At 35.1% G+C, this 27,570-nt stretch overlaps 1 protein-coding gene across 4 annotated transcripts in view; it reads right to left on the reverse strand.

The window, feature by feature from the left end:
- Window positions 1-798: 798 nt before the first annotated feature.
- LOC138708823 (protein big brother-like) overlaps window positions 799-27,570 on the reverse strand; it is a 178,793-nt gene continuing 152,021 nt past the window's right edge. Inside the window, exons 6-7 of one of the 4 annotated variants that reach the window (XR_011334774.1) lie at window positions 17,470-17,581; window positions 799-969 (exon numbers count right to left, since the gene is read on the reverse strand). Coding sequence is in view for 2 of the 4 variants with exons in the window: in XM_069839024.1 (XP_069695125.1) it covers window positions 925-969; window positions 17,466-17,561 (141 nt within the window). In the remaining 2 variants the exon portion in view is untranslated. Of the gene's footprint in view, window positions 970-17,465; window positions 17,582-27,570 lie in introns of all 4 variants that reach the window. The other 3 variants (XR_011334775.1, XM_069839024.1, XM_069839025.1) reach the window with 3 other exon arrangements.

Genomic DNA, 27,570 nt, shown 5'->3' on the forward strand with positions numbered 1-27,570 from the left:
TCTAGTCAAGAAGCTGTAAAATATTTGGGAATATTATTAGACACGAAACTTGCATGGAATGCCGATGTAACTCGCATTGTTACACTAGTCTCTTCCAGAATTCGAAAATTATACCCTTTGTTAAAAGACGTTCACAAATTGGATTGGACTGTTCAATGCTACTCTACACCTCGCTTGTACGACCTCTTGTAACTTATGCAGCGCCAGTGTGGGGGACTGCAAATAAGACACACATGCATCGCCTACAAGTTCTCCAGAACAAGTTCCTGCGTACTGCAACAAATGCCCCCTGGTTTGTAAGAAATCAACAACTGCATCAAGAATTGGGAATTCTTCCACTAGAATAATACATCCACTCAATATCAAAATCCTTCTTCAACAAACTTCCTGGTGTTTCTGGAGCTGTGATATATAACATTGGAGCAAGATCTTGTCAGCCATCTCGACTTAAAAGGAAACTCCCTCAAGGCATCTTTCTTAGCGATTCTGATGACTTCATAAATTTAACACAGAAAATCATTATCATATTTTTATTCTCATAATTCACAAAATGATTAATTAACTAATTTAAATTACTTAGAGGAGCCTTTAGAGCCAACCTCAGCATGATATTCTGCATGTGATATTCCATAATTTAACAGAGGTCTGTATAGCAAGTTTGCTGGTCGACGAATAAATAAATAAAAAAAAAAAACATAATTAAAACAATAAATTGAAACACCATAAGAACAGAAGAAGTGTGTAGCCTATCTGGATCTACTTCAGGGTATCCAACTCTGTATTAAATGTAAGGCAATATAAGCGATAAAGGTAAATTTATTTATACTGATAGACGTTATACACATAAATTACAAGGAGCAGTACAATATACAGACCGAATCTACCATGTAACGGGGAACAGATAAAATGTGGACCAAGCTCCTGTTAGTTGTGGTGGCCGTGACTTAGGTCGCTCTTCTTCCGTGGTGCCTGCAACAAGAAGTCACATTAGAGTAGACAGAACCTCGATGATGGCATGCAGAACATATACAACCCCGCAGGACAGGAGTCAGGGAGCAGGAGGCCCTGTCGGTTGGAGGTGATGTGGGAAAATTATCTCCTCTTTGTCCAAACATCCGACCTAGCATGTAAGTTCGCTACAATAGCTGCGTTCTTATTGCTTTCGTGCTAAACAGGCTGCCTTGCAGTTCTGGTCTGCAGTAGACTTATATTCGCTTAGAAAAATTCGTGTTTCGATCTTTGGCCAAGTTATACCGAGAGTTCCGTGACACTGGAATAGTGGCGGTGCATCAATAGGAGCACAAGAGCACGTGAACACCTTGTTTCCATTAATGCACGACTAGTTTTATTATTTAATACCGTATTGACGTAGTGGGAATGTATAATATCAGAATCGAGTGTTTTAAACTTCCCGCATCTTGCATAAACTCATTATGTAAACTTGGCAACATCCGTTCACGTACAAGCCGTGCTCTTTCCAAGAAGGTTACAGGAATTTTACGAATGCGCGGGAGAAAATTGCCTCTCGCTGGCCGCTTATGACTCGTTAAGAGCACAAAGCGTTAAGTGAACAGTGAATCTATCGTACAGATGTCAGGTGCATCGATGCTATATCTCGAGGAAGAAATTTAATAGTCTATATTCTAGCCTGTAGGTGTCAGCATGTCACTGTCGGAACGTTTACTTTATGTGGATGTGTGTACAGTGCTGCTACGAGAGTGTAGTTTGTGAATTACTATACTTCAGTGTCAGCATAATAGCATAGTTTGGCTTTCAAACACGTGTTGGCTGAATGTAGTGGTGGTATGAATTTAAATATCTGTAAGGTAATGTATAATATTTAAGAATAATATTTACTGGCATATATTCACCTAATCAATCTTTGTGAATGGTACTGGTACTGTTATAGGCTATAGTGTATCAGTGTGTTGTGAACCAAAATATATTACTGAACACACGCTTTTTTAAATAACGGCACTGTGGTACGTATTAATTTTTAACAAACGTAAACAGTGAAATTTGTTCAAGTAATTTGGAACAGTAAAGAACTGGGTAAACTGACTTACCAGGAAAAATTGGAAATAAAAAGACTGGGTTTCATTATTATTATTATTATTATTATTATTATTATTATTATTATTATTATTATTATTATTATTATATGTCCTTTTGAATTTATATACGTTTTTTTTTCGATAGTGAAACATTGGGATCATGACATTTTATATTAGGCTAAACGTACGATTTCAAATTCTCTTCGATTTTGGAACACAATATTGTGAACACATATAATATTTTATCACGAGCCGCCACTGCACTGGAAGATTGTAAGATTGTTGGTTATTTTCTGTTCCGATGTGTGTAATACACAGAATTATCAGGGTCCCATAGTCATGCTGATACTTCCTGTGTAATATGCAGGCTTCAAAACTTCGGACCCGATAGAGCAGTTCAGTGGGAAATCCGCATAACGGCGTACTGAGTATAGTGGCAAAGCGTACAGTGGGTGGGGGTACTGTAGAATGAATGCCAACAGATACGCAAAGGAAAACGCTCTGGATTTGAAGGTTCTGATGAATAATTTGGTTTTCATACAAACCTATTTTCAAACTGTGTCTGAAACTATTGCACAGTTAGAAAAGTCAGAGCAAGAGATGCCGGAAGCCCTCAAATTAATTGAGGAAATGACACAGAGAATTAATAAGACACCAAGTACACCGGTTACTGAACTTGTAAAACAGAAGTGGAAATCAATTTTATGTAAAAATAACGGATACGGAACATTGTGTAATATAAACAGCAAATTAGTGGACAAGAGTCACCCTAGAATAAAGGACTGTCTCTTAGAGACTGCAATGATGTTAGGTTTCTTCGTTTTGCTCCTATCACGTCATGCGACGTAGAGCGCAGCATTTCAAGTACAAAATGTGTTTGGCAGATAACCGAAAAAGATTTACGTTTGAGACACTGAAAATGTAGCTTATAGTACATTGCAATTCGGTACTGTAACTGCACTTCCTAAAGACGACCAATAGGATAAATGAAGAAATTAAAATTGCTACATGTTTATTTCCACCATTAACACTGTGTATAATTAAACACAAATGCTTATAAAGAACAGGAGAATAAATGCTTTTCACATTCTTTTGACATTGTCATTGTGTAATGTATATTTACTTTCAGAATGTCCATATGTGTGTGTTCCCCCATACTACCGTACTCTATTCTAAATAGCAACGTTGTTACCTCAACACATCTCTACCTTTCACTACCTGCAGCGAGTCAACAACCTGTAGTACATGCACAGTAAACTTATTGTATCGGGTCCCGAGTCTCGAAGCCTGATAATATGATACTACTCACAAGGGAAACTTGTAAAGTGCTTTGTGTAGAGTGTAGCATTGTATGGGGCAGAAACATGGACATTACGACGAAGTGAAGGGAAACGACTAGAAGCGTTTAAAATGTGGATATGGAGAAGGATGGAACGTGTGAAATGGACAGACAGAATAAGAAACGAAGTTGTGTTAGAAAGAGTGGGTGAAGAAAGATGATGCTGAAAGTGATCAGAAAGAGAAAAGGAATTGGCTGGGTCACTGGTTGAGAAGAAACTGCCTACTGAAGGACGCACGGAAGGAATGGTGAACGGGAGAAGAGTTCGGGACAGAAGAAGATATCAGATGATAGACGACATTAAGATATATGGATCATATGAGGAGACAAAGAGGAAGGCAGAAAATAGGAAAGACTGGAGAATGCTGGGTTTGCAGTAAAAGACCTGCCCTTGGGCAGAACACTATGAATGAATGACAAGGGAAGTAGGCTACTCGAGTTGTCAGAAATAAATATTAGCTATTAGATATTTCTACATCGTTAGCAAGAACTAATAACGTAGTTATCGAATCTAAAAAGAAATACCTGGTTTTGCAGTGCTTTAAGCAGGGGCGACCTTCACACTTTTTATTTATTTATTTATTTATTTATTTATTTATTTATTTATTTACTAGCCGTACCCGTGCGCTCCGCTGCACTCGTTAGAAATAAATATAAAGTAATTACGTAATTAAAATAGGACATTTGATCCAGGGAACTTTCTTGTTTGATAGAAGGATAAATCGTTTAATATGTTACTTAATTTAAATTGTATTTAAAATATTAAAATGCGATCATTTTGATCCAGAGACCACTCATTTGGTGCAATGACAATTCCTTTAACATGTTTCTTAATTGTTATTACCAATTATTTTTGGAAAAGCGAAAATTAACAAATTTTGGGTACAGATTTATTATTATGTTTATATTATATTATATTATATTATATTATATTATATTATATTATATTATGAAAAAGTGTGTTGATAACGAATGTACTCGAATTAGAAAGTTTTTAATTTTTGTGGGAGCTCTTGAATATCAGGAGGAACAGCTTTTACAACAGCGCAAAATAATCTGCTTGGCTCATTACCCAATTTTTTTGCATTGCATTTATTGCATATATATTTTATGTATTTTAACACGATTCAATTGAGCATAGTTAAAATTTCAATTATACAATAATGGATTGCTAAGCTAACGTACTATTACTGCATACTAAATCAATACACTCTTGTTCGTTAATTCTCTGAGATAAAAATGAATATGTTCATAAACATTATTTTAAGAAATACAGGAAATGAATATTCAGAATAACCTATCAAGTTTTCTGTGCATAAGAAGCTATTTTAATCTTACCTGTCCTCAATTCACTCACAAGTTACTGTAATAACATTATAGCATTATGTCCATCCAGAGAAACTACACTTTCCAATGATGAAATAATAATTAATTATACAAATCGGTTAATTTAGCTTCCGATATTAGGCCTACTTCATACAAACACAGAAACATTGTCTGTAGGCTATGTTTCATAGCTTTCGATTGTTGTGTCCAAGGCCCCTTATAGACGAAATCATTTGTTTTTTATTTCAATACATCGCCTTAGATGGCACTTATTTTAATTTTAAAACTCATTTATCTCATTAAATATCAGTCCTATCAAAATGTTTCAAAGAATAAAACTTATCAGAAATCATTTCTAAAGAAACTTTTGTTATGTAATATTTTTCACAAAAGTCAATAATAAGCGAGATATTTCGATTTATTTAATTCAGGCCCCCTTATAACTCCCCTTTTAAATAACGTATTTTGAATGCCATATAGCCTAAAATCTAAGTTACAACGAACTTAATTTATATTCCAATTTTCATCGAAATCGGTTCAGCCATTATCGCGTGAAAAGGTAACAAACATACAGACAGACATACAGACAAACAAACATTTCAAAAAAGCGATTTTCGGTTTCAGGATGGTTAATTATACATGTTAACACCAATTATTTTTGGAAAATCGAAAATTACCAGAAAAATTTTGGCTACAGATTTATTATTAGTATAGATTTTAATTTTATTTATTTGTCATTGAACATAACAGGCAAAGCCCAATTGCAATGTTCAAAACTGACAATTCACATTATATAGGCCTACGAAATAAATCACAATATAGGCCTATAAAGGCCTCTGAATAAGTTACTGAATGCATCTTGTTCATATTCAGAATCTATGAGTCACTTTATCAGGAAAAGATCCAAATAAAATAATATAAATTTTATTAAGGCCAATAGATCTTTATTTGAAAGAAAAAAGAATTCGGAATTGAGTCTATGATCTTTTGTTTACTGCATAAAATGCAAATATGAAAGAAATGAAACGCGTAATATTCCCAGAAATTAGTTTACACATGCACAACTGTTTTCATACTTTTCATTGCGAATATTTCCAGAGTTCAGTGGCCTGAAAAACCATACCAGATAGGTTTTACCTTAAGTGAAGAATGTCTTATTGTTAGATTTAGCATTCGTTGTCAAAGACCAAAATTTAGAAGTTGATTATGATGAATTTTTTTACCCTTGTTTTGTATTCTCAGAAACTGACAACTGTGGAAACCTGTGTTTGATCCCAGGCAGATTTTCTGGCATTTTTTTTTTTTTTGTGAACAATGCAAACGAAGAGAGATTTTCTACATGTATTCTTTACTTCATTCCACAAACGCTTCATTAACGCCGTATTACTACGTCATTTATATTGAAGTCTCTACTGTATTTATACAGGGACATCATTTTATTTTTACTTCAATTTTTATTGTACCTGAGTTTTTTAATGTACTTCACTCCCACCCCTTCTACTAATGAAGTTCAACCTTCCTCCGCACAGATCCAAGACCGTATATACAGTCATAGTAGCCTTACGGTCATAGTAAACAGTACGTTCCAAAAATATGCTCGCGTTTTCCAGTGACGAAAGAGCTTTCCATATTGCATCATTTTCCATTTGCCTACGTCGCATCCCGGTTTCCCCCACCTGCTTCTATTCGCCTCTCTGTAAATGCGAGTGGCTGGGCTGTCTTAGCTCTTTTCTGAGAACATTAATTTCTGTTAGGAATTGGACGTCTACGTAATATTATACCCATACAATTGTTTAAAATAACTTAAATAAAAGGGCCTCGTTAAGTAATTAACTGTCACGTGATTTCTTCCCTTTCTACGACGCTGCGACGTAACCACTTGGACGGACAATAGATAGCATGTCTGAGTAATTTTATCTTTTCGGATCGGGCAGAAGTGAAGATTGAATTTACAGTACGTAAGGTCTCTTTTATAGAGTAGGTACAGAATTATTTCAACATGAGTTACTGATACGAAGTAGAACCTGATAATTGGAATTACGTACAATAGTCTTTAATGCGATAATATGCACATTAGAACTGAAGCCTGTATCGAAATGAACGGCCACCATTTTCAGAAATGTGTTTAAATATCCATATGATGATTATTTTTCAATTTAACTTCATTCTCTATATTGTACGCTAATGTGCTGTAGACAGTATAATATACACTGCATAATGAATACGTCCGCATGGAAAGCTCAGTTCGTGAGTAAAAACACTCATTGTTAATACAGTACTGTATTTTGATGAAACAGAAACATAATGAAAATTATCCAACTCAAAATCGCGACATTTCCTAGTTTACGTAAATGGATGAACTGCTTTTCTTCCCTCTTATACCTAGTAAAGTGATTTGTTTGTATATTACGCAAGTATCATCGAACTACAGTCGTGGAAGGGGGTAGGAAACGGTGTTTCCGGTTCTTAATCGTTGACCCAAAGATATAGCCAGGTTGATATTAGAAATATTAGTAAAAATAAAATGATGTCTCTGTATAAAGAAAGGGGCATTTAATAAAAGCAATAGTCACTAATGTTCCCTGCTCACCGATGACTATCGGACATGGTGTGCGTCAACCACATAATGAGTCCATCTGCCCGGATCGGCTTGCAAATTCGTCTCATTTGAATCCGCTTTGCATACCCGATGGGGAGCACGTGTTCCGTGCGGCGATCATCTCATTCGGCACGGATTTCAGCACCAATAGAAAGGCAGTCGTTAAAAATTGATTTTGAAGATTTAACGGTCTGTTTTACCAACATTGACGAGTGAAATGATCAACGATTGTCATGTCTTTTTTCTATCATTGCTTGTAAAAGGTGAAAGTACAGTCGGAAGAAGAGCAGTTTGGCTTCAGGAAGAGAAAATGTATGAGAGATGCAATTGGACTGCTACGAACAATCGGCGAAAGATATGTTGAGAAGAATAAGGAAGTGTGCGCTTTGAAACTACAGTTGAACAACCTGTAGCAGTACATGGAGAAAAGAAGACCATCTATGACACTATAATTCAATACTTTAGAGATTATTATCATATACAAGGACAGATTGAAGTATTTGGCCTATTGTTCGGAGCAAGGGGAACAATTGCAAAATTCTCAGTTGAATGTTTTAAGTCTTTTGGAATTCCTTTAAATATTTTGAAAATTATTGCTATAGACGTAATGAAATATTCTGTTCAGATTTTACGTAATCAACTGTACACCTAAATTTCTTTATATTCTATCTGATTAATAATAATTATTGAATAAAAGTACTTTCTCCACGGTAGCTTCCATTTGAAAATAAACATCGTAAATAGTGATAACGCAAATGTTTATTTTCATTTTATTTGTTTAGTATACTGTGTCTTTTGGCAACCCTTGCTGAAGGGCAGCTACCCTTGTGGGATTTATATATAGCCTAGTATTTGTGAACTTAGAAAAGGCGTTTGAGAGAATAGATTGGAATAAACTGATGGGGATCCTGAAGAAAATAGTTGTGGATTGGAAAGAGGGGAGTCTGTTCAGTAACCTTTATATGAACCTAGTCAAAGTCAGGATAGAAGAAGAAATGTCAGAAGCGAGTGAAATAGGGAGAGGAGTAGACCTACGACAAGGTCTACCCTGTTCTTCTTACAGTAATAAAATTAAAAAATAATCACAACATATTTCGATTTAATCGCTATTTTGTGCTTTTGACTCCAAATAAATATTCATACATTTTTTATACTAAAAACTGTTAGGGCTATATATCCCAGATAAATTGACTTGTAGAACTGAATATGAAAAATAAATGCGCTAATATTTTATGAGAAATTGTTGCACATAGACAAAGGAATGCCAAAAGATAATTTTCCTTTATCAAGGATTTTGGGAAAGCTTATTTCCACGAAAATCTCGAAATACATGTACGTTTCTGGCAGCAGTGTTACAATAAGCTAATTTCTCTCCATACCTCGTATGAGAAAGTATAAATGAAGTGAGTTAATGTCAGAAATTGAGGGAACCTTACAATAAGGAAGCGACGATACTATAGGCTAAAAACCCGGTACAAAGAACAACACCCATAGCCTTTTCGTTGCGGATGAAAAAATGTTGAAGAACCTTTGCAAGTATATTGTTGGAAGGGGTGAGTGAAGCTTTAGAAATAGATCTGAGTAGGGAGAAAAGGGTATGGTTAAGAGGCTGGATGCATAGGAGAGACCCTAACGGAGTATCTACGTTTCTTTAGAGGGAACTTCCAGTAAAGGCTAAGGAGAATATAGAATGGGTTTGAGAACGTCTCAGTAAATATTAATAATGCACTACAAATAGCCTATTAATGTTCCCGATAAAAGTTAACAAATTTAGTTTTGTCCTTCGATCACAAGGACCTCGTTGATTTAACTCTTAAATTAGCAAAGTATCCTATAGGATACAACAGGTTAATAAGCATTCTTAATAGGCTATATAAAATTGAATGTGGGTATGTAGATATGTATGTATGTATGTATGTATGTATGTGTATGTTCTCTATACAAATCTACACGCTTTGACCGATATGTGCCAAAGTTTGCACATTTAACCTTCATAACCAGGAGAAGAACATAGGCTACATTAAAATTGTGCAAATGGAAGTTAAATTAATTAAAATTATAAAATATAAAAATAAATAGATCAAATCTTCATACATAATATTAAAATACAAAATCTTCTACAGTCAATTGTTCTTTTATTACTGTCTGTTGTATTCAACATCGACTTTCACGAGGCCTTGGAAATTTTAACACGAAATTAAATTACATTGTTGTTACAGATCATGAAGGCTAAAACTATGTAATTCATGCAATAAGTATCTTTACGCAGTCCAGGACCGTATTATGAATTCCTCGATGCAGTTTTGTACATAGTGAGCAAACTGTTTTATACAACTGAATTCTAGAATTCTTTGAAACTACAAGGATTGCTACCACATAATTTACTTAATAATGAATAACCAATAGTACTATTGCGAAATATTGATCCACCAAAATTACGCACGAATAAGAATTGGTGTGAAAAACTCATACGAAACCTAATAGAATTGGCAATATTAACTGCAAAAATAAAAGGAGATGTTTTTATTCCACGTATTGCTAGGATACTCGTTCAATTTTAAGCAACTGCAATTTCAATGCCACTAGCATTTGTAATGGCCATATTAAAATGAAGCTCAAGGACAGTCGCTCAAAGTTGCAGACGTTAACTTAAAAACTGCGTGTTTTTCACATCCTCAACTATATTTTATACAAAGAAGTGAAAAAAAAAATACACATATCAATAAGCAATTCGATGATACTTTTGTATGTTGCTAATGTAGTATGTGAATGTGCATAAGCCCACTGAAAATAACGTATTAATTCTCAAAATATTGTTATTCACGTTGCAAATTTAGTATGTTAAGCGTTGTGGAAATAAAAATCTCTTAATTTCTAAAATATCGGTAGGCCTATACGTTTCTCAGAATATTAGTCTTTATGTTAAAAAATGACTTATTGCGAGTTTATATTATATCTGTATTCTGTGTATAAAATTAGAAAAAATATACTGTAATATGTTCTGAATTTATGAGATATAGTTTCAAGTTATATAAAAAAAAAAAAAGAACTGGGTATGATATAAGTGGGTGTACAGCGGTCAAGAGGTAAAAAAATCTTCCGATATAAATTAAATTATATATATATATATATATATATATATATGTATACTGTATATTGATTCAATGCTGAAACTGATCAGAAAGAGGAGAAGGAATTATATTTTCGTTGGGTTTTACTTTGTTTATAGTTTGATTTTTCTATTACTTTATTTGTATTTCTGGCGCTGTGGAAGAGAAGGCCTAATGGCCTTAACTACACCAGAATAAATAAATAAATAAATAAAAACAAGTAAGTAACTTAAATTTAAAACAACAGTTTAACGTCAGGCACATGATATGTTTTCTTTTCGGTGCCTGATTTACAACTGTTTTAAATTGAGTTAACCCTGGCAGGCATTTGGCTAAGGAGTTCATTAATTCATGTAAGTGACGTTAAGTAAAGATTCATCTTTATAGGCGAGGAAAGCTTAGTAAAGACAATTCGTTTTGGTTGTGTATAGTTAGATTTCCGAGATTTCCGAAAATTTAATAACCAGTTTAATTAAAAATAGAAGCAGAAAGGAAAACCCGGGCAACGCCGTGTGCTTTCAGCTAATATGCTATAATTTTAATAGTACAGTAGAAAACAAATTAGTAGGAAAATTAAAATTTCACAATAGCCTACTATAATATTGTACGACATAATATAAAATATGGATATTGCGATAGTTGTTTTCTTTACGGTCCGACACCGTTTAATAAACTAGTGTGAGAAATGAAATTTTGCCAATTTAAGGTTATGGTTTTCACTAATAATCCGGCAACTCTTGATACGGAGGGGAATAGCCTATACGGTAAAATTGAGTTAAGTGAAAATTTGGTGGTGGGGAAAAGATGAATATCAGGCCTCTGTTGCATAATAATTTAGTAAATTTACTTGTGATTTGTAATTTGTAGAATATTTCTGTTGCAGAATGCTAGGAAGAAAACTTATAAATTACTAGTTTCGAGTTTTTTACTCCTTCAGAGAAGAACTAAGATTTCTGTCCATGTTATTTTATTAACAATAAACTAGTAAAATACTATTATTATAAGTGAATTTTATAAGCTCTTGTTGCATAATTGAAACTAATGTTACTAGTTATTAGTGTTTAATAATATTTTTTTCTACAAGTTTACATTCACCCATTATTATTGATTATTGTGAGGTTAGTTTCTTTAAAGTCAATAATAATAATAATAATAATAATAATAAACCAAATCTTAATAGCATAAAATGTACTCCATAATCACAATTTTAAACATTTTTAAACTGAGGTTTTGGAACATTTTAAAGTCTGTATCGGATTAACCCGACTTTTTTACTGTATCACATTAACCCTACTTGACCCTACTGGAATCAACTTGACTCTTCTATTATTAAACTTTCTCTTTTGCCCATTAAAATCATGTAACTCGTAAAATTATATTTTCTTCGAACATCTTATCCAGATAACGCTAGATATCGAAGTGTGTACTGTAAGCTGAATCATTCAAGGGAGACTCCACTGAAAGTCGTGAAAATTTTCCAAAAAATTTTAATTGGCTATTTCACATCTTTAGGATGTATATTTTCATATAGAAATGGATTTAGTTCAATTCTGATAACGAATATGTTTAACTTTTTTAATTGAGGCCTTAAGGGGGCGTGCCATTTAAAGAGTTGTCAAAATGATTTTTTCATCAAAGAATTGAGCCGTTCAGAGCAGAAGTGGTGTAAAGTAAAAAATGGGTAATGAGGGTTAAAGTAAACATTCTGTAAAATACAGCGCAAAGAACAATTAATATTCTATTTATTTAAACTTTTAGTAGTCAGTGGATAGCAAGAAGGCCATATTAATTCCTACTTTGCGCTGTATTTTATATAATTTTTACTTTAAACCTCATTAACCAATTTTTTTACTTACACCACTTTTGCTCTGAACGGTTCAATTATTTTTTACAAATTTCTGATTACAAATCTAGTAACTTTTTGTTCTAAAGTTGGCTCCCTGAAGTTACTTGATTATTGTAATGGAGGTGAATTTTAATAGGTATGTATGGCAAAAATATTCATTTTACTTTCAAATCTATTTTTCTGTAAGTTTATTTTTCTTGAACAACACCAACTTTTTTATGCCAAATATTAATAAAATTGGATCAAATTTTTACTGCAATTATTTATGAGGTAGTTGCATGTTTCTATGCATTCATTTTGTAAGAAATGCTGCTAGTTTATTTTATTAATATTTTTTCGTGAATTATGGAAAAAAAATAACGTTTTCAAAATTTAAAAAAATGAAAAGTGAATAAACGAGATATTTCATAAAATGAATGCATAGAAATGTTTCTCTGTATCTTGTGAATGTAAGCAAGAAAAAAAAAAGCTTGGAAATTGAGATCTTCTACTAAAAACTTGGGTTTGAAAATATTTCTAAAAAAAATAAATAATAAATAAAATAAAAAGCCGAGAACATTTTGCATTTCAACATTTGGATTTTGTTAGTTCTTTACATAGTAAACATGTTCTCAAAAATGGATTAAAAATGATTAGGAAAAAAGTGTCATTTTTAGTTGTGTGTCCCCTTAACCCTTTGCAGCATAGTGGTTGTTCAGAAGAACCACCGTTTTCTTTCTTTCTAATTTTTATGGCATAGATATTCCAGCAAGGAACCACCTCTTGAGTATTCATAGAGGTGCCATTTGTGTTTTGAAATTGTGTGCAGAGTTAAAATGTTGAAAAAAAAATTGATCGAAGCTTTGTTATGATCCATGAAATGAAAAACATAAAAAATTAATTAATTTGTGCTGCAAAGGGTTAACACAAACTGAAAATGAAAGACAGGCCCTTTCCGACTACTGTACCCAGGAGGCGGAAGGGAACAGGTTCTGCGTACACTCAGCCCTTCTCAGCGTTGTGTGTCCTCCAGATCAAGGAGTGAGTCACTCCGGGTGACCGCGTGAATTGCGTCAGTTGCAGCAAACACTTCAAGTAGCGCCGCGCCGCGTGGATTAGAGCAAGTGCTGAGCTGATTACAGCAATAAAACGCTTTGACACGTCGGTCGACGCCCCGTATTAAGACGCGGCGACCAATATCGTACCCGAACGGCGCAGGAACTGGCGATTATAAAATCTCCATGACAATGCTATTGTTGTAGTAAATTTTAAGGGCACGACAAGAACAACGATAGCCTGGAGCAGCTATTTGACTTCTAACTTGTCCTCCTTCCAACGAACTACATCCACTATAGCACTGACATTAAAATTTGAAAATCATTTGGCTAGGTTCAGCTTGACGAATCGGCATGTATTAAGGTCATCGCTTAAGACAATTGTTTCCAAATAGGAGCTCTGTGACATCAAAGATTCTCTCATCCTCACTAAGTATGCGCTAAAATATAACTAATAATAATAATAATAATAATAATAATAATAATAATAATAATAATAATAATAATAAGTCTATCTGGTTGGCGAGTTGGTACAGCGCTGGCCTTCTATGCCCAAAGTTGCGGGTTCGATCCCGGGCCAGGTCGATGGCATTTAATTGTGCTTAAATGCGACAAGCTCATGTCAGTAGATTTACTGGGATGTAAAAGAACTTCTGCGGGACAAAATTCCGGCACATCCGGCGACGCTGATATAACCTCTGCAGTTGCGAGCGTCGTTAAATAAAACATAACTTTTTAAAATAATAATAATAATAATAATAATAATAATAATAATATTAATCTTGCTCAGGATAGGGACCAATGGCGGGCTTATGTGAGGGCGGCAATGAACCTACGGGTTCCTTAAAAGCCAGTAAGTAAGTAAGAATAATAATAATAATAATAATAATAATAATAATAATAATAATAATCCTGGGCAGGACAACCCACAGAAGACCAAGGCTAACCAGCCTGACGTCCACATGTCTCAGCTGAGGTGAACGATCATCCAATCAGAATGAGTGTAACGCGTAGGCCCTAGTCAGCTCAATGATCCCTTCATACGATAAAACTGGTTTTCTCTACCTAGAGTAGCTCTCAAAATTCATTGCGATGCTGGGTGGGCACCGGACCCATACACTGGCCGAAATTCCATGAGAAAATTTATTTTCCTATGAGAACTCTAACCAGCGCGCATTCCTTAACGCGAGTTCATGCATGACGCTTTATGCAGCCCTTACACGATCAGTAATATTGATAAGTAATAATGAGTTAATAATACTGACAGTATGCGTCAGTATTTTAGCGATCATACACGATCGGTATTGCTGCCAATATTATTTATTTCTGGTCAGTATTCATTCGCTTCTTGTTCATTGCACAAGTACGCTGGGCTGCAAAAGAAATGCCGAGTCGAAGTCGCTATCGATTTGAAATATTAACGTGTTACGAGGACTTTGCTTAGGAAACAATTTACTGGCCTGAATTCTGTAAAGAGTTTTTAGTCCATGCAAAGGAGAATTATGTAGTTAAATGTTTCAATTAGATTCAGTTTTCAGTTCTGTATCTGTATTTACGAGAAACTATTATTTTTATATTTATATTTATAATAAAATTGATATATTGTTTTGTTAATACAACATTAAACGTAACTGGCCGCATATATCGATTGTAACAATGACAGCATGACCATGGATAATAAGGAAGGCTGTGGAATATCGTATAAACTGCAGTTTCACTATTTTCGTAGTATTCGTATTAATGTTGTAAAATAAAAGTATATGAATAATTTAAAATCAATTAATATTAAATAATAACTTATAAAAGTCGTATTTACATGTTTTTAAAAAAACTAATCTCAGGAAAATAGCTTTCCACCTCGCCATGTTTGCTGAAGTCCTCGGAAAACGATAGACTATAATCACAGTTTAGTACATAGTCACGAAGCTCAATATGTAGTGAATATGCTTCCATAGATAGTTGCTAACCACTAGGATAGCTACTATCGCCTCATTACAGACAATGCGAAATAGTACCGGCAGTCTATTGTTCCTAGTACCCTCAACAACTAAAGCTTCGTGACTGTACATACTAGACTGTGCTATAATTTCGTATTGGTATTTCTTTTGCAGCCCAGTGTACAATGGAGCCTAATAAAAGGAAGACATGTTTAGCTATAATATTAGCACTACCTACAAACTGCAGAGATAGAAGGAAACGATAGGTTAAGGATTGGCTACAAAAGCGAAAGATGAGAATTTGTTACGGGAAATATTAGGCCAATATCTTATTGATGCAGAACATTACAAAAACTATTTCGGAATAAGTGGCAGTCTACTTTAGACAAATTAATGCAATAAGTTACTTGATTATTATATACAAATAGAAATCTCAGAATCAGGTTTATTCCCCATAAGGGAGAACATTTTTAGATGATACAGAGTTTAGAGCAGTTACCTCAGTTGAATGAATTGTAGGGTTAACTTCAATTTGTGTGCTACGTATATGCATAGAAATATTAGGAGTTGAAATTTGTATTGCTAATAGAAATAAGGAACTTTCGATTTCTTTAGAAATTTAAGGCATGAAACATCCATGTGATTGTTCTGATGATCGTCTGTACCAATTTCTTAGCGCTTCGACGCTATTATCTTCTTTAATTATTTCCGATAATTAGACAGAAACGTAGGCCCTATACATTTTTGTCCCTCTCACACCTTCACGATTTTCATTAGACTTAATTTTCTTAAACACACGCAGCATTGTTTCAAGTGTTGTATTCCGTTTGATTTTATTCATAAGTTATATGACGCTTCGGACGAGTCCCATAATTCAGCGTCTCATGTAAGTCAGTGAAATGTTGCAATATCTCCAGGCTAGTTGGTTAGTCCATTGAACACTTCATCTGGCCATCGTCATCGTTCATGGCTGCTTCTTAAAATACTGACGGAAATACTGATGAGCGCCTTTACATGGTTAGTGTAGCTGTCGGTATCCCCACCACTCTTCAGTACTGATACTAAAATCAGGAAATTCTGATACTGGCCGTCATTCCATCATTTCAGTCCACACATGATCAGCATTACTGTCAGTATTTGTTAATGCTGACAGAATTATTGACATGTTGGGTCTGCATCAGACCACGACGCCACGGCGCGGGACAGGATCTAACAGAATCGATTAAAACTACAAGCAGTAATAAGATTGGTACACACGAAGAGATTAATAGTACATTATGCAACGAGCCTATAATGAAGGTAATTAAGAAGTGAGTATGGATATTTATGAAACAAGCGCAAGCGAGCTTCATAATTTTCATACGAGCTTCTTAATTATCATTATAGGCGAGTTTCATACGACTTTTTATGCTCGACCATATTTCTAACTTGATATTATTAATTTTAATTGTATCTGACCTTCAGCAATGTTCCGTATGTTGTGAGATGTGCGCAGACGCGAAAGTATTGATTTTTTCCGAGGAACAGATGTCCACATTGACCTTGCTAGGCCATAAGAACCTACAGAGATAACATTGAAATTAAATTAGACATTGAAAAACGAGATGACAAATTGAATTCATTTGAATATTATTTACAATTAACGCTAATTATTATAGTAACAGAACATAACCTTCTGCAACAATATTGGATTTCCAGCCTCCGTGACTTTTCGCTAATTCTCTTTCGATTGCATATCCGAGAATAATCGATACTTGCGGTTTTATAACGGTAGAAAGCTGACCTGTCATTGGCTGAACAGTTGTAACCCGAGTCGTCATTGGCTGAAAGACCTGATCTTTAATGAGTAGGTGTACTTTAATGACATGCAGTAAAGGTCTGCTACCAGGTGTATAATTACTGCGTTTCGGCATGGTCGAGCATAAAAATTATTAAAGACACTTAGGCCTATAAGACGTACAACGTGAAAGCACGTGTCATCTTCATGGCATCGAATTTTATATTGAAAGGTTGCTTTTAGAGAATAATTCCAAAAAATAAGAGAGGAGGGGGCTTCATTGACATGCGCAGAGAAGTCCCGACACAAAGGCAATCCTTGCAAATTACGATTTCCCTTCTTTATGGAGAGCCCCTGTACGTTGGCTCTAATAATGACGCGGAGGAGAAGGGACTCTGACACTGGGGTGGGGGAGGTTGTGCGGGGGCAGAAGGGAGGCCTACTTGCAGTGAGAGCCCGACGCGCTGGGGTCCCCCGTGGCAGCGCCCCGTCACCGGAGAGCTCACGTGGTGGTGCTGCAGGCTGCTGGCCATCCGGAGCTGCAACAGACGAAGCATTGCTTTATATAAGTTATAAAAAGATCCAAGTTAGCAAGCACAGCTGAAAAGTAGAAGATTGTAAATGTAGCAACTGCAATAAAAATAGTAATTGATGATAATAAATAAAGAGAAATGCATGTAAGGAACTCGCAGTAATGAGTAGAGATCGGAATCTTAGCCACTCTTTGAAGTTGAGTAAGGAGTTTGTGCAATGAAGACGAAGAGTGGTGCTGTACGATCAACAGACTGTTCCCACATCAAGGAGAATAAACATAGCCTTTGCTGGAAACTTTTGACTTAAAATGTTACTGTTTCGCAGGCACTGCTCTTAATGAAATGTTTGTAAGCCTATATTACAACAATGTTTAATAAAAAATTTTAACTTAAAATGTTACTCTATCAGAGAAATTTTAACTTAAAACGCCGGTACCGCTCTTAATACAATGTTTAAGGCTATATTACGATAATCTTTGTTGTAAAAATTTTAATTTAAAACATCGATACCGCTCTTAATACAATGTTTAAGGCTATATTACGATCATCTTTGTTGTAAAAATTTTAATTTAAAACATCGATACCGCTCTTAATACAATGTTTAAGGCTATATTACGATCATCTTTGTTGTAAAAATTTTAATTTAAAACATCGATACCGCTCTTAATACAATGTTTAAGGCTATATTACGATCATCTTTGTTGCAAAAATTTTAATTTAAAACATCGATACCGCTCTTAATACAATGTTTAAGGCTATATTACGATCATCTTTGTTATAAAAATTTTAATTTAAAACATCGATACCGCTCTTAATACAATGTTTAAGGCTATATTACGATCATCTTTGTTGTAAAAATTTTAATTTAAAACATCGATACCGCTCTTAATACAATGTTTAAGGCTATATTACGATCATCTTTGTTGTAAAAATTTTAATTTAAAACATCGATACCGCTCTTAATACAATGTTTAAGGCTATATTACGATAATCTTTGTTGTAAAAATTTTAATTTAAAACATCGATACCGCTCTTAATACAATGTTTAAGGCTATATTACGATCATCTTTGTTGTAAAAATTTTAATTGAAAACACCGGTACCGCTCTTAATACAATGTTTAAGGCTATATTACGATAATTTTTGTTGTAAAAATGTTAATTTAAAACATCAATACCGCTCTTAATACAATGTTTTAGCCCATATTACGATAATCTTATATGTAAAATGTTAACTTAAAATGTTACTGTTTCACAGGTATCGATCTTAATGCAGTGTTTAAGCCTATATTACGATAATCTTTGTTGTAAAAATTTTAATTCAAAACAACGATACCGCTCTTAATGCAATGTTAAGCCTATATTAAGCTACGATACTCTTTGTTGTAAAATTTTAATTTAAAACACCGGTACAACTGTAACACAGGTACTGCCCTGAATACAATGTTTAAGCCTATATTATAATAACCTTTGCTGTAAAATATAACTTAAAATACTGGCACTACTATAACACAGGTACTGTTCTTGTGTACAAGTGTACTTTCCAACAAAATTTTTAAAGTGCTTGCCCTCAACTTTGTTGAGTGTTGGCCTGCACCATCATTTCATACAGATCTCTGCTAAATTCGTCCGCTGGCATGAATTACTAGTTGAAGGTAGATCGTCAGACTCACTTCTTTCTATCAATTTCAAATAATAATAATAATAATAATAATAATAATAATAATAATAATAATAATAATAATAATTTTAAATAAAAAGTTTTAAAAGTCTTGTTTAAATATGAAGCTTTTGAAAAGTTACATTTTGGGGAAAAATCTGTTAAATATTATTCCAAAGTTTGTAAAGGGAGATAATACAAACCAAGCGCACTACATGTGGTCATGGAACGTGCTGGAATCTCGCACCGGGGTTATACAGCCCCGTGATCAATATCATCCCCCGGACATTTCATACAACCCCAAAAGTCGCGGAGCAGGCGCAGAATCCTTCCCCTGAACTGGAAGGGAGGAATTCCACTCCCAGCCTACGTTGACAGTGATTCAGTACGGACGCCAAGTTTTGCTGCTTGCGCCTAGAAATAAGCAGCCATCTCGAAACGTGAGAAAATGCAGGATTGCACACAGCATCGTGCTCACAAAGCATGGAAGTATTCCAGCCACTCAGAAGTGTTCTTCTCTCTTCCATACGGAAGCACGTAGTTAAAATGCTCACAGGAGACGATTAGGTCGAAATATCGGTCGATATCTTAATAGAGCCTAGGCTACATGTTTTCCTTTACCTTCGATTCATAAACTCTGGGCGCCGGTATTTAAAAGTACAAATGTTAGTTAATAGCTTTAATGAAAATTTGATGCAAAAAGTTGAAACACGGAATATAAAAACAATCTTAAGATTATCAATATCTCTTTCCACACGCACTAATAAGTTGTATACGAATTGTTCATGTAACAAAGTATTGTATACGTCAGCACTGCATTCGAATCTCGCTAAGGTTAATTGCTATATATTTTGAGCTATTCCCTCTGTAAGGCAAATGTTAGGTAATCTGAGTTTGAAAACTCGGTTCACCTCACCAAGTTACAATCTCGCTATCAATTCCATCGATTAAAATTAAATCAGATGTTACTTTCATAATATTTTCTGTTCTGTGTTACATCTGGAATACAGTATCATTTTTAAGTTACACAACATCTTGCAAAGTGACTATCAGCTATTTACAAATTTTTATTTTTTTTTTAGCATTTTTATTTAAAAAACGAAAAGCTTAGAAATTGTAGAAAATTTGTCTGTTGACTGATAGAAACTCATTTAACCAGTGTGTCGCCTAAATTCTCTTCAAATTACAGTTAAAATCATATCCATTTTTGTTGACTTGAATATGAATGTCTCTTTAAATTCATGTGAGTTTCCTGCATATTCCTTTCCTTTCAGGGTTTTGCATAGGCTACAACTTTCTCTTCTGAAACACTTGATCATATTGTTAGTTACTATTTCCTCTACACTGCTCCAAAAGTATGAACTGATGGAATAGCTAACTATAAGTTTGACCACACGTCTTTAATTTGCCAAAATAACCTATGAATTGTAATAAAATGTGACATAAATTTTTGCAAGAAACATAACACTGATCAGACTAGTAAAATGTACTCCTAATTTATGTGTCACTTGTCCCTTGTCACAAGTCACTTGTCACTTGTGATTTACTTTCCTTGTCACTAATATCGTTTTAAGAAACAAGCTCCGTGGACGTAACTCTTCATCTGGCTACACTTCCACTTCCACTCGGTAATGAGTTTTGGAATAATATTCTGGGGAAATTCCACAGATAGTAACAATATATTTCTATTACAAAAAAGAGTAATTAGAATAATAGTAGGTGCCAAATCTAGGGAATCGTGTAGGACTATTTTCAAAAAACTACAAATAATGCCCATGGCTTGTCAGTATATCTTTTCATTAATAATCTTCCTCGTATGTAATCGTGAAAACTTTGTAACTAATTCAACAGTTCATAGCATAAATACACGTCAAAAAATGACTTTCATACTCCATCGGCAAGTCTATCGTGCTATCAAAAAGGAGTGCGTTATATGGCAGTAAAAATTTTTAATAGCCTCCCTATTGATATAAAAAATGAAACACAAAACATAAAATTATTTAGGGCCAAATTAAAGAAGTACCTAATTTCTCACGCCTTCTATTCTGTAGGTGAATTCATGACATTCAATAACACTTCATGAAATTGATACTAAAACTTCGTGTTGTACTAGTAGACTATATTGTAAATCTCGTCTGTATAGGCCTATATTTCATCTAGACTTACTTACTTACTTACAAATGGCTTTTAAGGAACCCGAAGGTTCATTGCCGCCCTCACATAAGCCCGCCAGCGGTCCCTGTCCTGTGCAAGATTAATCCAGTCTCTATCATCATACCCCACCTCCCTCAAATCCATTTTAATATCTTCCCATCTACGTCTCGGCCTCCCTAAAGGTCTTTTTCCCTCCGGTCTCCCAACTAACACTCTATATGCATTTCTGGTTTCGCCCATACGAGCTACATGCCCTGCCCATCTCAAACGTCTGGATTTAATGTTCCTAATTATGCCAGGTGAAGAATACAATGCGTGCAGTTCTATGTTGTGTAACTTTCTCCATTCTCCTGTAACTTCATCCCGCTTAGCCCCAAATATTTTCCTAAGCACCTTATTCTCAAACACCCTGAACCTATCTTCCTCTCTCAGAGTGAGAGTATTTCATCTAGACTGTGACTATAAATTAAGATTTTATAATAGTATTAAGTTTTTTTACTTGTTCCATATTCTAGCTGTAAGCATGTATGAATACCATGGAATGTTAATAAATACAATACAATACAATACACTTACAGATTTCTTGCGATGAGAGATCGACAAGTAGTCTTAGATAGAAGGTGAAGCCAAACAACATATGAAGTCCATCCGTCTATTTATTTATTTATTTATTCAATCTACTCCAAGGCGTTTACATTTTTTTATTGGTCTTGGTCAGAACGTTGTCCTGCACGGGATTCAAACCGACGATTACAACCTTAATTAGTGTTAGGACCCATGAATTTGAAACTGGTCTAATCTCTACCTTCAGGGAGAACACATCATCTGCAATACATTGTGCCACTCACCTCGTACGACTTTTACTTCTTACATAAACGACCTTAAAATCAGATAACCTTTCAGTCGAACTCAAGGACGGTGCACTTCAGCAACAATGAGAACTCTTCTCTTTCAAGGAAACACAATTTCAATACTGAGAAAGCATTTGAATGATCGCCTTACACGTGCATTTCTGAGGGGACATCTTGAAGGCGGTGTCATTTAAACTGTAACAGAATTGGTCGGTCCAATTCCTTGAAATCGAGACCATTCAGACAGCATGTGTCGTATTTACACTGCAGTGAAAGCCCATTACTCTAGCCTGCATAATCTGTACTCAAAAAAGCATTAGAAAGATTCCATTGTAGGCGATTCCTCTTGGTACAATGCCCCCATACACGTTAAAAAACACTGCGATGAAGCATCTCTGTTAAAAAGATAAGCCCCCATCCCCTTCCGGATACCTGCTGCCGCTCTATGGGATTACCTGAATGCATCTCCGCCCCCGTTACGGATACACCTCTAACAGCCGTCAAACAATCCGCAAGCGCAGGCAATGACAGGAAAATCAACTCTTTGATGTGTCCCTGTTAGGCTGCTTTTTCGGTACTTTTTTCATTTTATAAATCAGAGCCTCGATTTCCCTTAAAATGAGCCCAAAATTATTATGACACATACAGACGTGGACAAATTATTAGACTAAATTAATTATATGTGCAACGAAGCTTTATTTATCGGTAGAAATAATGAACAAAAATGTATTTTGCACAGATACCTATACTTATTTACTTACTGGCTTTTAAGGAACCCGGAGGTTCATTGCCGCCCTCACATAAGCCTGCCATTGGTTCCTATCCTGAGCAAAATTAATCCAGTCTCTACCATCATACCCCACCTCCCTCAAATCCATTTTAATATTATTTTCCCATCTACGTCTCGGCCTCCCTAAAGGTCTTTTTTTACCTCCGGCCTCCCAACTAACACTCTATATGCATTTCTGGATTCTCCCATATGTGCTACATGTCCTGCCCATCTCAAACGTCTGGATTTTATGGTCCTAATTATGTCAGGTGAAGAATACAATGCGTGCAGCTCTGCGTTGTGTAACTTTCTCCATTCTCCTGTAACTTCATCCCTCTTAGCCCCAAATATTTTCCTAAGAACCTTATTCTCAAACATCCTTAATCACTGTTCCTCTCTCAAAGTGAGAGTCCAAGTTTCATAACCATACAGAACAACCGGTAATATAACTGTTTTATAAATTCTAACTTTCAGATTTGTTGACAGAAGACTAGATGACAAAAGCTTCTCAACCGAATAACAGGCATTTCCCATATTTATTCTGCGTTTAATTTCCTCCCGAGTGTCATTTATGTTTGTTACTGTTGCTCCAAGATATTTGAATTTTTCCACCTCTTCGAAGGATAAATCTCCAATTTTTATATTTCCATTTCGTACTATATTCTGCTCACGAGACATAATCATATACTTTGTCTTTTCGGGATTTACTTCCAAATCGATCGCTTTACTTGCTTCAACTAGAATTTCGCGTTTCCCCTAATCGTTTGTGGATTTTCTCCTAACATATTCACGTCATCCGCATTGACAAGAAGCTGATATAATGAACAGAAAATTGAGTCTAGAGGTTACTAATATTTTGTGAACATTCCCTTATTTTTTATTAACACGTTGATTTTGTCAGGGATGCTGAAAACCAAAGTTTGACACTTTCTTTGAATATAAGTATCATTTAGCCAAATATCAGACAGTGCTTAAATGAGTCCATTTTTTTGTTCTAAGTCTCTTTTTGTTCACTTTTTTCTTCAGTATAGATGACAGATTTCCAATTTCGTTCATGTCCGGTATTCTTGCAGGCCATGGGAGAATATCTTTGCAGTATATAATTAAAATACCAGTAGTACCAACATAGCCAGAAAAAATATACTTAACCATTGGAAAAATATATCAGAAAATATAAATAATCATATTTACAACAATAGAGACTCTGTGAATTACACTGATAGTTGATATGACGAAATATATTATGCTTCCATGAAAAAGTTTTAGTCTAATAATTTGTCCACGTCTGTACTATATGTTTTAAGTTCTTTGCTCCCTTATAAAACATCCAAAAATAATCATAAATGTTATAAATGTAATGTTTAACAAAAATAAAAATTCGTCTAAGTATGAGTCCATAAAAATATTAATTTCAAATAGTTTTTTTTTTGTACTTGGTTATTTAACGATGCTGTATCAACTGCGAGGTTACTTAGCGTCGATTGGATTAATGATAGCGAGGTGAGGCCGAGGATTCGTCATAGAATACCTGACATTTGCCTTATGGTTCGGGAAAACCTCGGAAAAATCCAATCAGATTATCAGTCCAAGCGGGAATCGAACCCGATCCCGAATGGAATCCTGGATCGGCAGGCAAGTGCCTTAGCCAACTGAGCTACACTGGTGGCTTATTATCTTTTATTAACGGTAGCTAAATTCGAAAATATGGATGAGGAAAAATGTATGTAGAATACATTTCATTTGAGTTACAAGAAGTGATCTGTGATCATATTTTTAACATAGCCTCTTATTTTGTAGAGTTTAAGCTATTTCTGTGAACTGAAACTGAAACTGTTTAAGCTATAGAAGTGGAACTTTCTTTTAGTATAAATATTAACTTACATAATTTTCATCGTCTTAATAACCAATTAGGGATTTTGACCCGATAAATAACTTAGATGTGTTTCATGACGAAGCGAGATTTAGAAGAACAACTATTTCACTATGTCTGGTTTTCGAGTCAATTTTGCTGGCTGCCTATTTGTTGAATGCTGTTGAAAGGTACTGGGAATAGAACTACTAGGCCTAAATGAAGTAAGTGCGTCTTTTCGTGCAACGGAATTTCGTAACATTGTTACATGTAAATTTCATGTAATAAGAATTACATGGAAGCTGATGAGCAGTCATATTGAGGGTATATGAAGGGTTCAGAACCATAGTGGGCCAAGCGCCATTTACTAAAATCGTAGAAAACAAGGATTAAAATGAAGTTATCACCATAATTCAATGGAAACATAAGTTATAGCAAGTAATATAAAGTACACACATTAAAACTAAATAATATGTCAATCTTAATTAATACAGTATTATGATGTACCGTGCAGAAATTCTGCGTCATCATATGATGAAGAATGAGTGGAACAGAGAAAAATTCCCTCCGGCACCAGGATTTGAACCCGGGTTTTCAGCTCTACGTGCTGACGCTCTATCCACTAAGCCACACGGGATTCCCTTCCCGATGCCGGATTGAATCCTCTCAGTTTATTATTTATTATTATTGGGTTATTTTTCGACGCTTTATCAACATCTAGGTTATTTAGCGTCTGAATGAAATGGTGATAATGCCGGTGAAATGAGTCCGGGGTCCAGCACCGAAAGTTACCCAGCATTTGCTCGTATTGGGTTGAGGGGAAAACCCCGGAAAAAACCTCAACCAGGTAACTTGCCCCGACCGGGATTCGAACCCGGGCCACCTGGTTTCGCGGCCAGACGCGCTGACCGTTACTCCACAGGTGTGGACCTCTCAGTTTAAGTTCCACCTCTTGGGTTCCCTCTAGTGGCCTACCCTCATGCACTGCGTCATAGATGTATGACAGTGGCACAATGTCCACACATGTGCAGAGGTGCACTCGTTATGAGTGACTAAGTGGGTTTGCTCTGGCGAAAGCTTGGTATATTGCTCAAATTTTTCCCATTCCAAGTTTAATTGGTAAGAAATTGCGCTCTGCTACAGGTTGGTTTCTGTGGAACCGTCAGATCCTTTGAGTACCAAGGGATCAGATAACTCTGGCAAAAAATCAAGGAGGTTTAGGAGTTTTTGACCCCTATACTAAAGCACTCAGTCTTTTCATCTACCGGAATCTTCTTCACGTCCAAGGACAGGGAGATGACTTCTGCTTCACATTCTTCTCCAAATGGGTATCCATAACCAAATTAGAGAATCCACCGGATTTACGATGTCTCCCAAGTTATGCACCACAAATACGGATTTTTAAACAGGAAATCAGTTACATACCACAAAACATTCCAGCTTCTGTCACGGCTAAATATATTTATAAGTATATGAATAGAAGATTGCCAGCTCCTAAAATTGTGTGCCGTTTTCCTGTGTATAATTGGAAACGGATCTGGAAGAATATACGAAACAGTGTTTTGACCTTTAAACAGCAAGACCTATGGTTTCGAGTGGTCAATGATATATTTCCAACAAACAGAAAATTATACCATATCAGATCAGCCCGGACATCACTCTGCCCCTATTGTCAGGAAGAGGACAATCTTCAACATCGCTTTCTTGAGTGCCCGAGGACTAAACAGTACTGGAAAACTATCAGTGACATGGCGCATATCCCTGTGACATATATAGATTTAAACTTTGTACTCAAGCCAAGTTTTTATTATCAACCGAAGACAACACAGGCAGCTATTTTGAAGCGATTAGCACTTCGTATGGAAACAATATTGGATTAAAATGTTAAAGCAATGTCCACACACACATAGACTATATAGCAATAATGCAATAAAAGTAAGAATATATAAGATTGCAGTATGTAGAAAGGGTTCATTTCATTGTCAGTTCGGTAATAATCGTTGATGTTTCACTGGTAAAAAAAAAAAAAATAAAAAAAAGTGGCCGGGATCCGACGGCGTAAGCGCCGTCTTAAATCACAAAGTGATTATTTTTCGCATATCATATATTATTACGATGTACCGAAGTTCATATGATATTTCAGTGCAGAGGATGTGCCACTAGAGGAAACCCAAGAGGTGGAACTTAAACTGAGAAGATTCAACCCGGCATCGGGATAGGAATCCGGTGTGGCTTGTGGATAGAGCTTCAGCACGTAGAGCTGAAAACCCGGGTTCAAATCCCGGTGCCGGAGGGAATTTTTCTCTGTTCCACTCATTCGTCATCATAATCTTCATTAAACTATGGTATTCACTTAACTTTAACCCTTGCTTTCTCCGTTTTTAATAAATGGCGCTTGGCCCACTATGGCTCTGAACTCTTCATATGGCAGTGTGGTTTAAATTTCGCTTAAAAGTACTAAAATATTTGTAAAGGTGAATCGAGTAGGCCTATCAATTTATTTTAGTGATTTCTCATAAAGTTGCTAGCGCATTAATTTCACTAAGTTCTTAGTGACATCTTCGAAAATCAAGCAAAATTATTTATATCAATTTTACAGATAAATGGTAAGTATACAAAAGAATAATATTCTTCAGTAAGGGCTCCAGATAAATTTTACTGGCCACTTTCTCACCCAATAAATTTTCTGTTTTAGATGGATATCTCCTGTTAGAAATCAGAGGCCTCATAAATA

Source organism: Periplaneta americana, chromosome 11 (genome assembly GCF_040183065.1).
Source record: "Periplaneta americana isolate PAMFEO1 chromosome 11, P.americana_PAMFEO1_priV1, whole genome shotgun sequence".
Lineage (NCBI taxonomy): Eukaryota > Metazoa > Arthropoda > Insecta > Blattodea > Blattidae > Periplaneta > Periplaneta americana.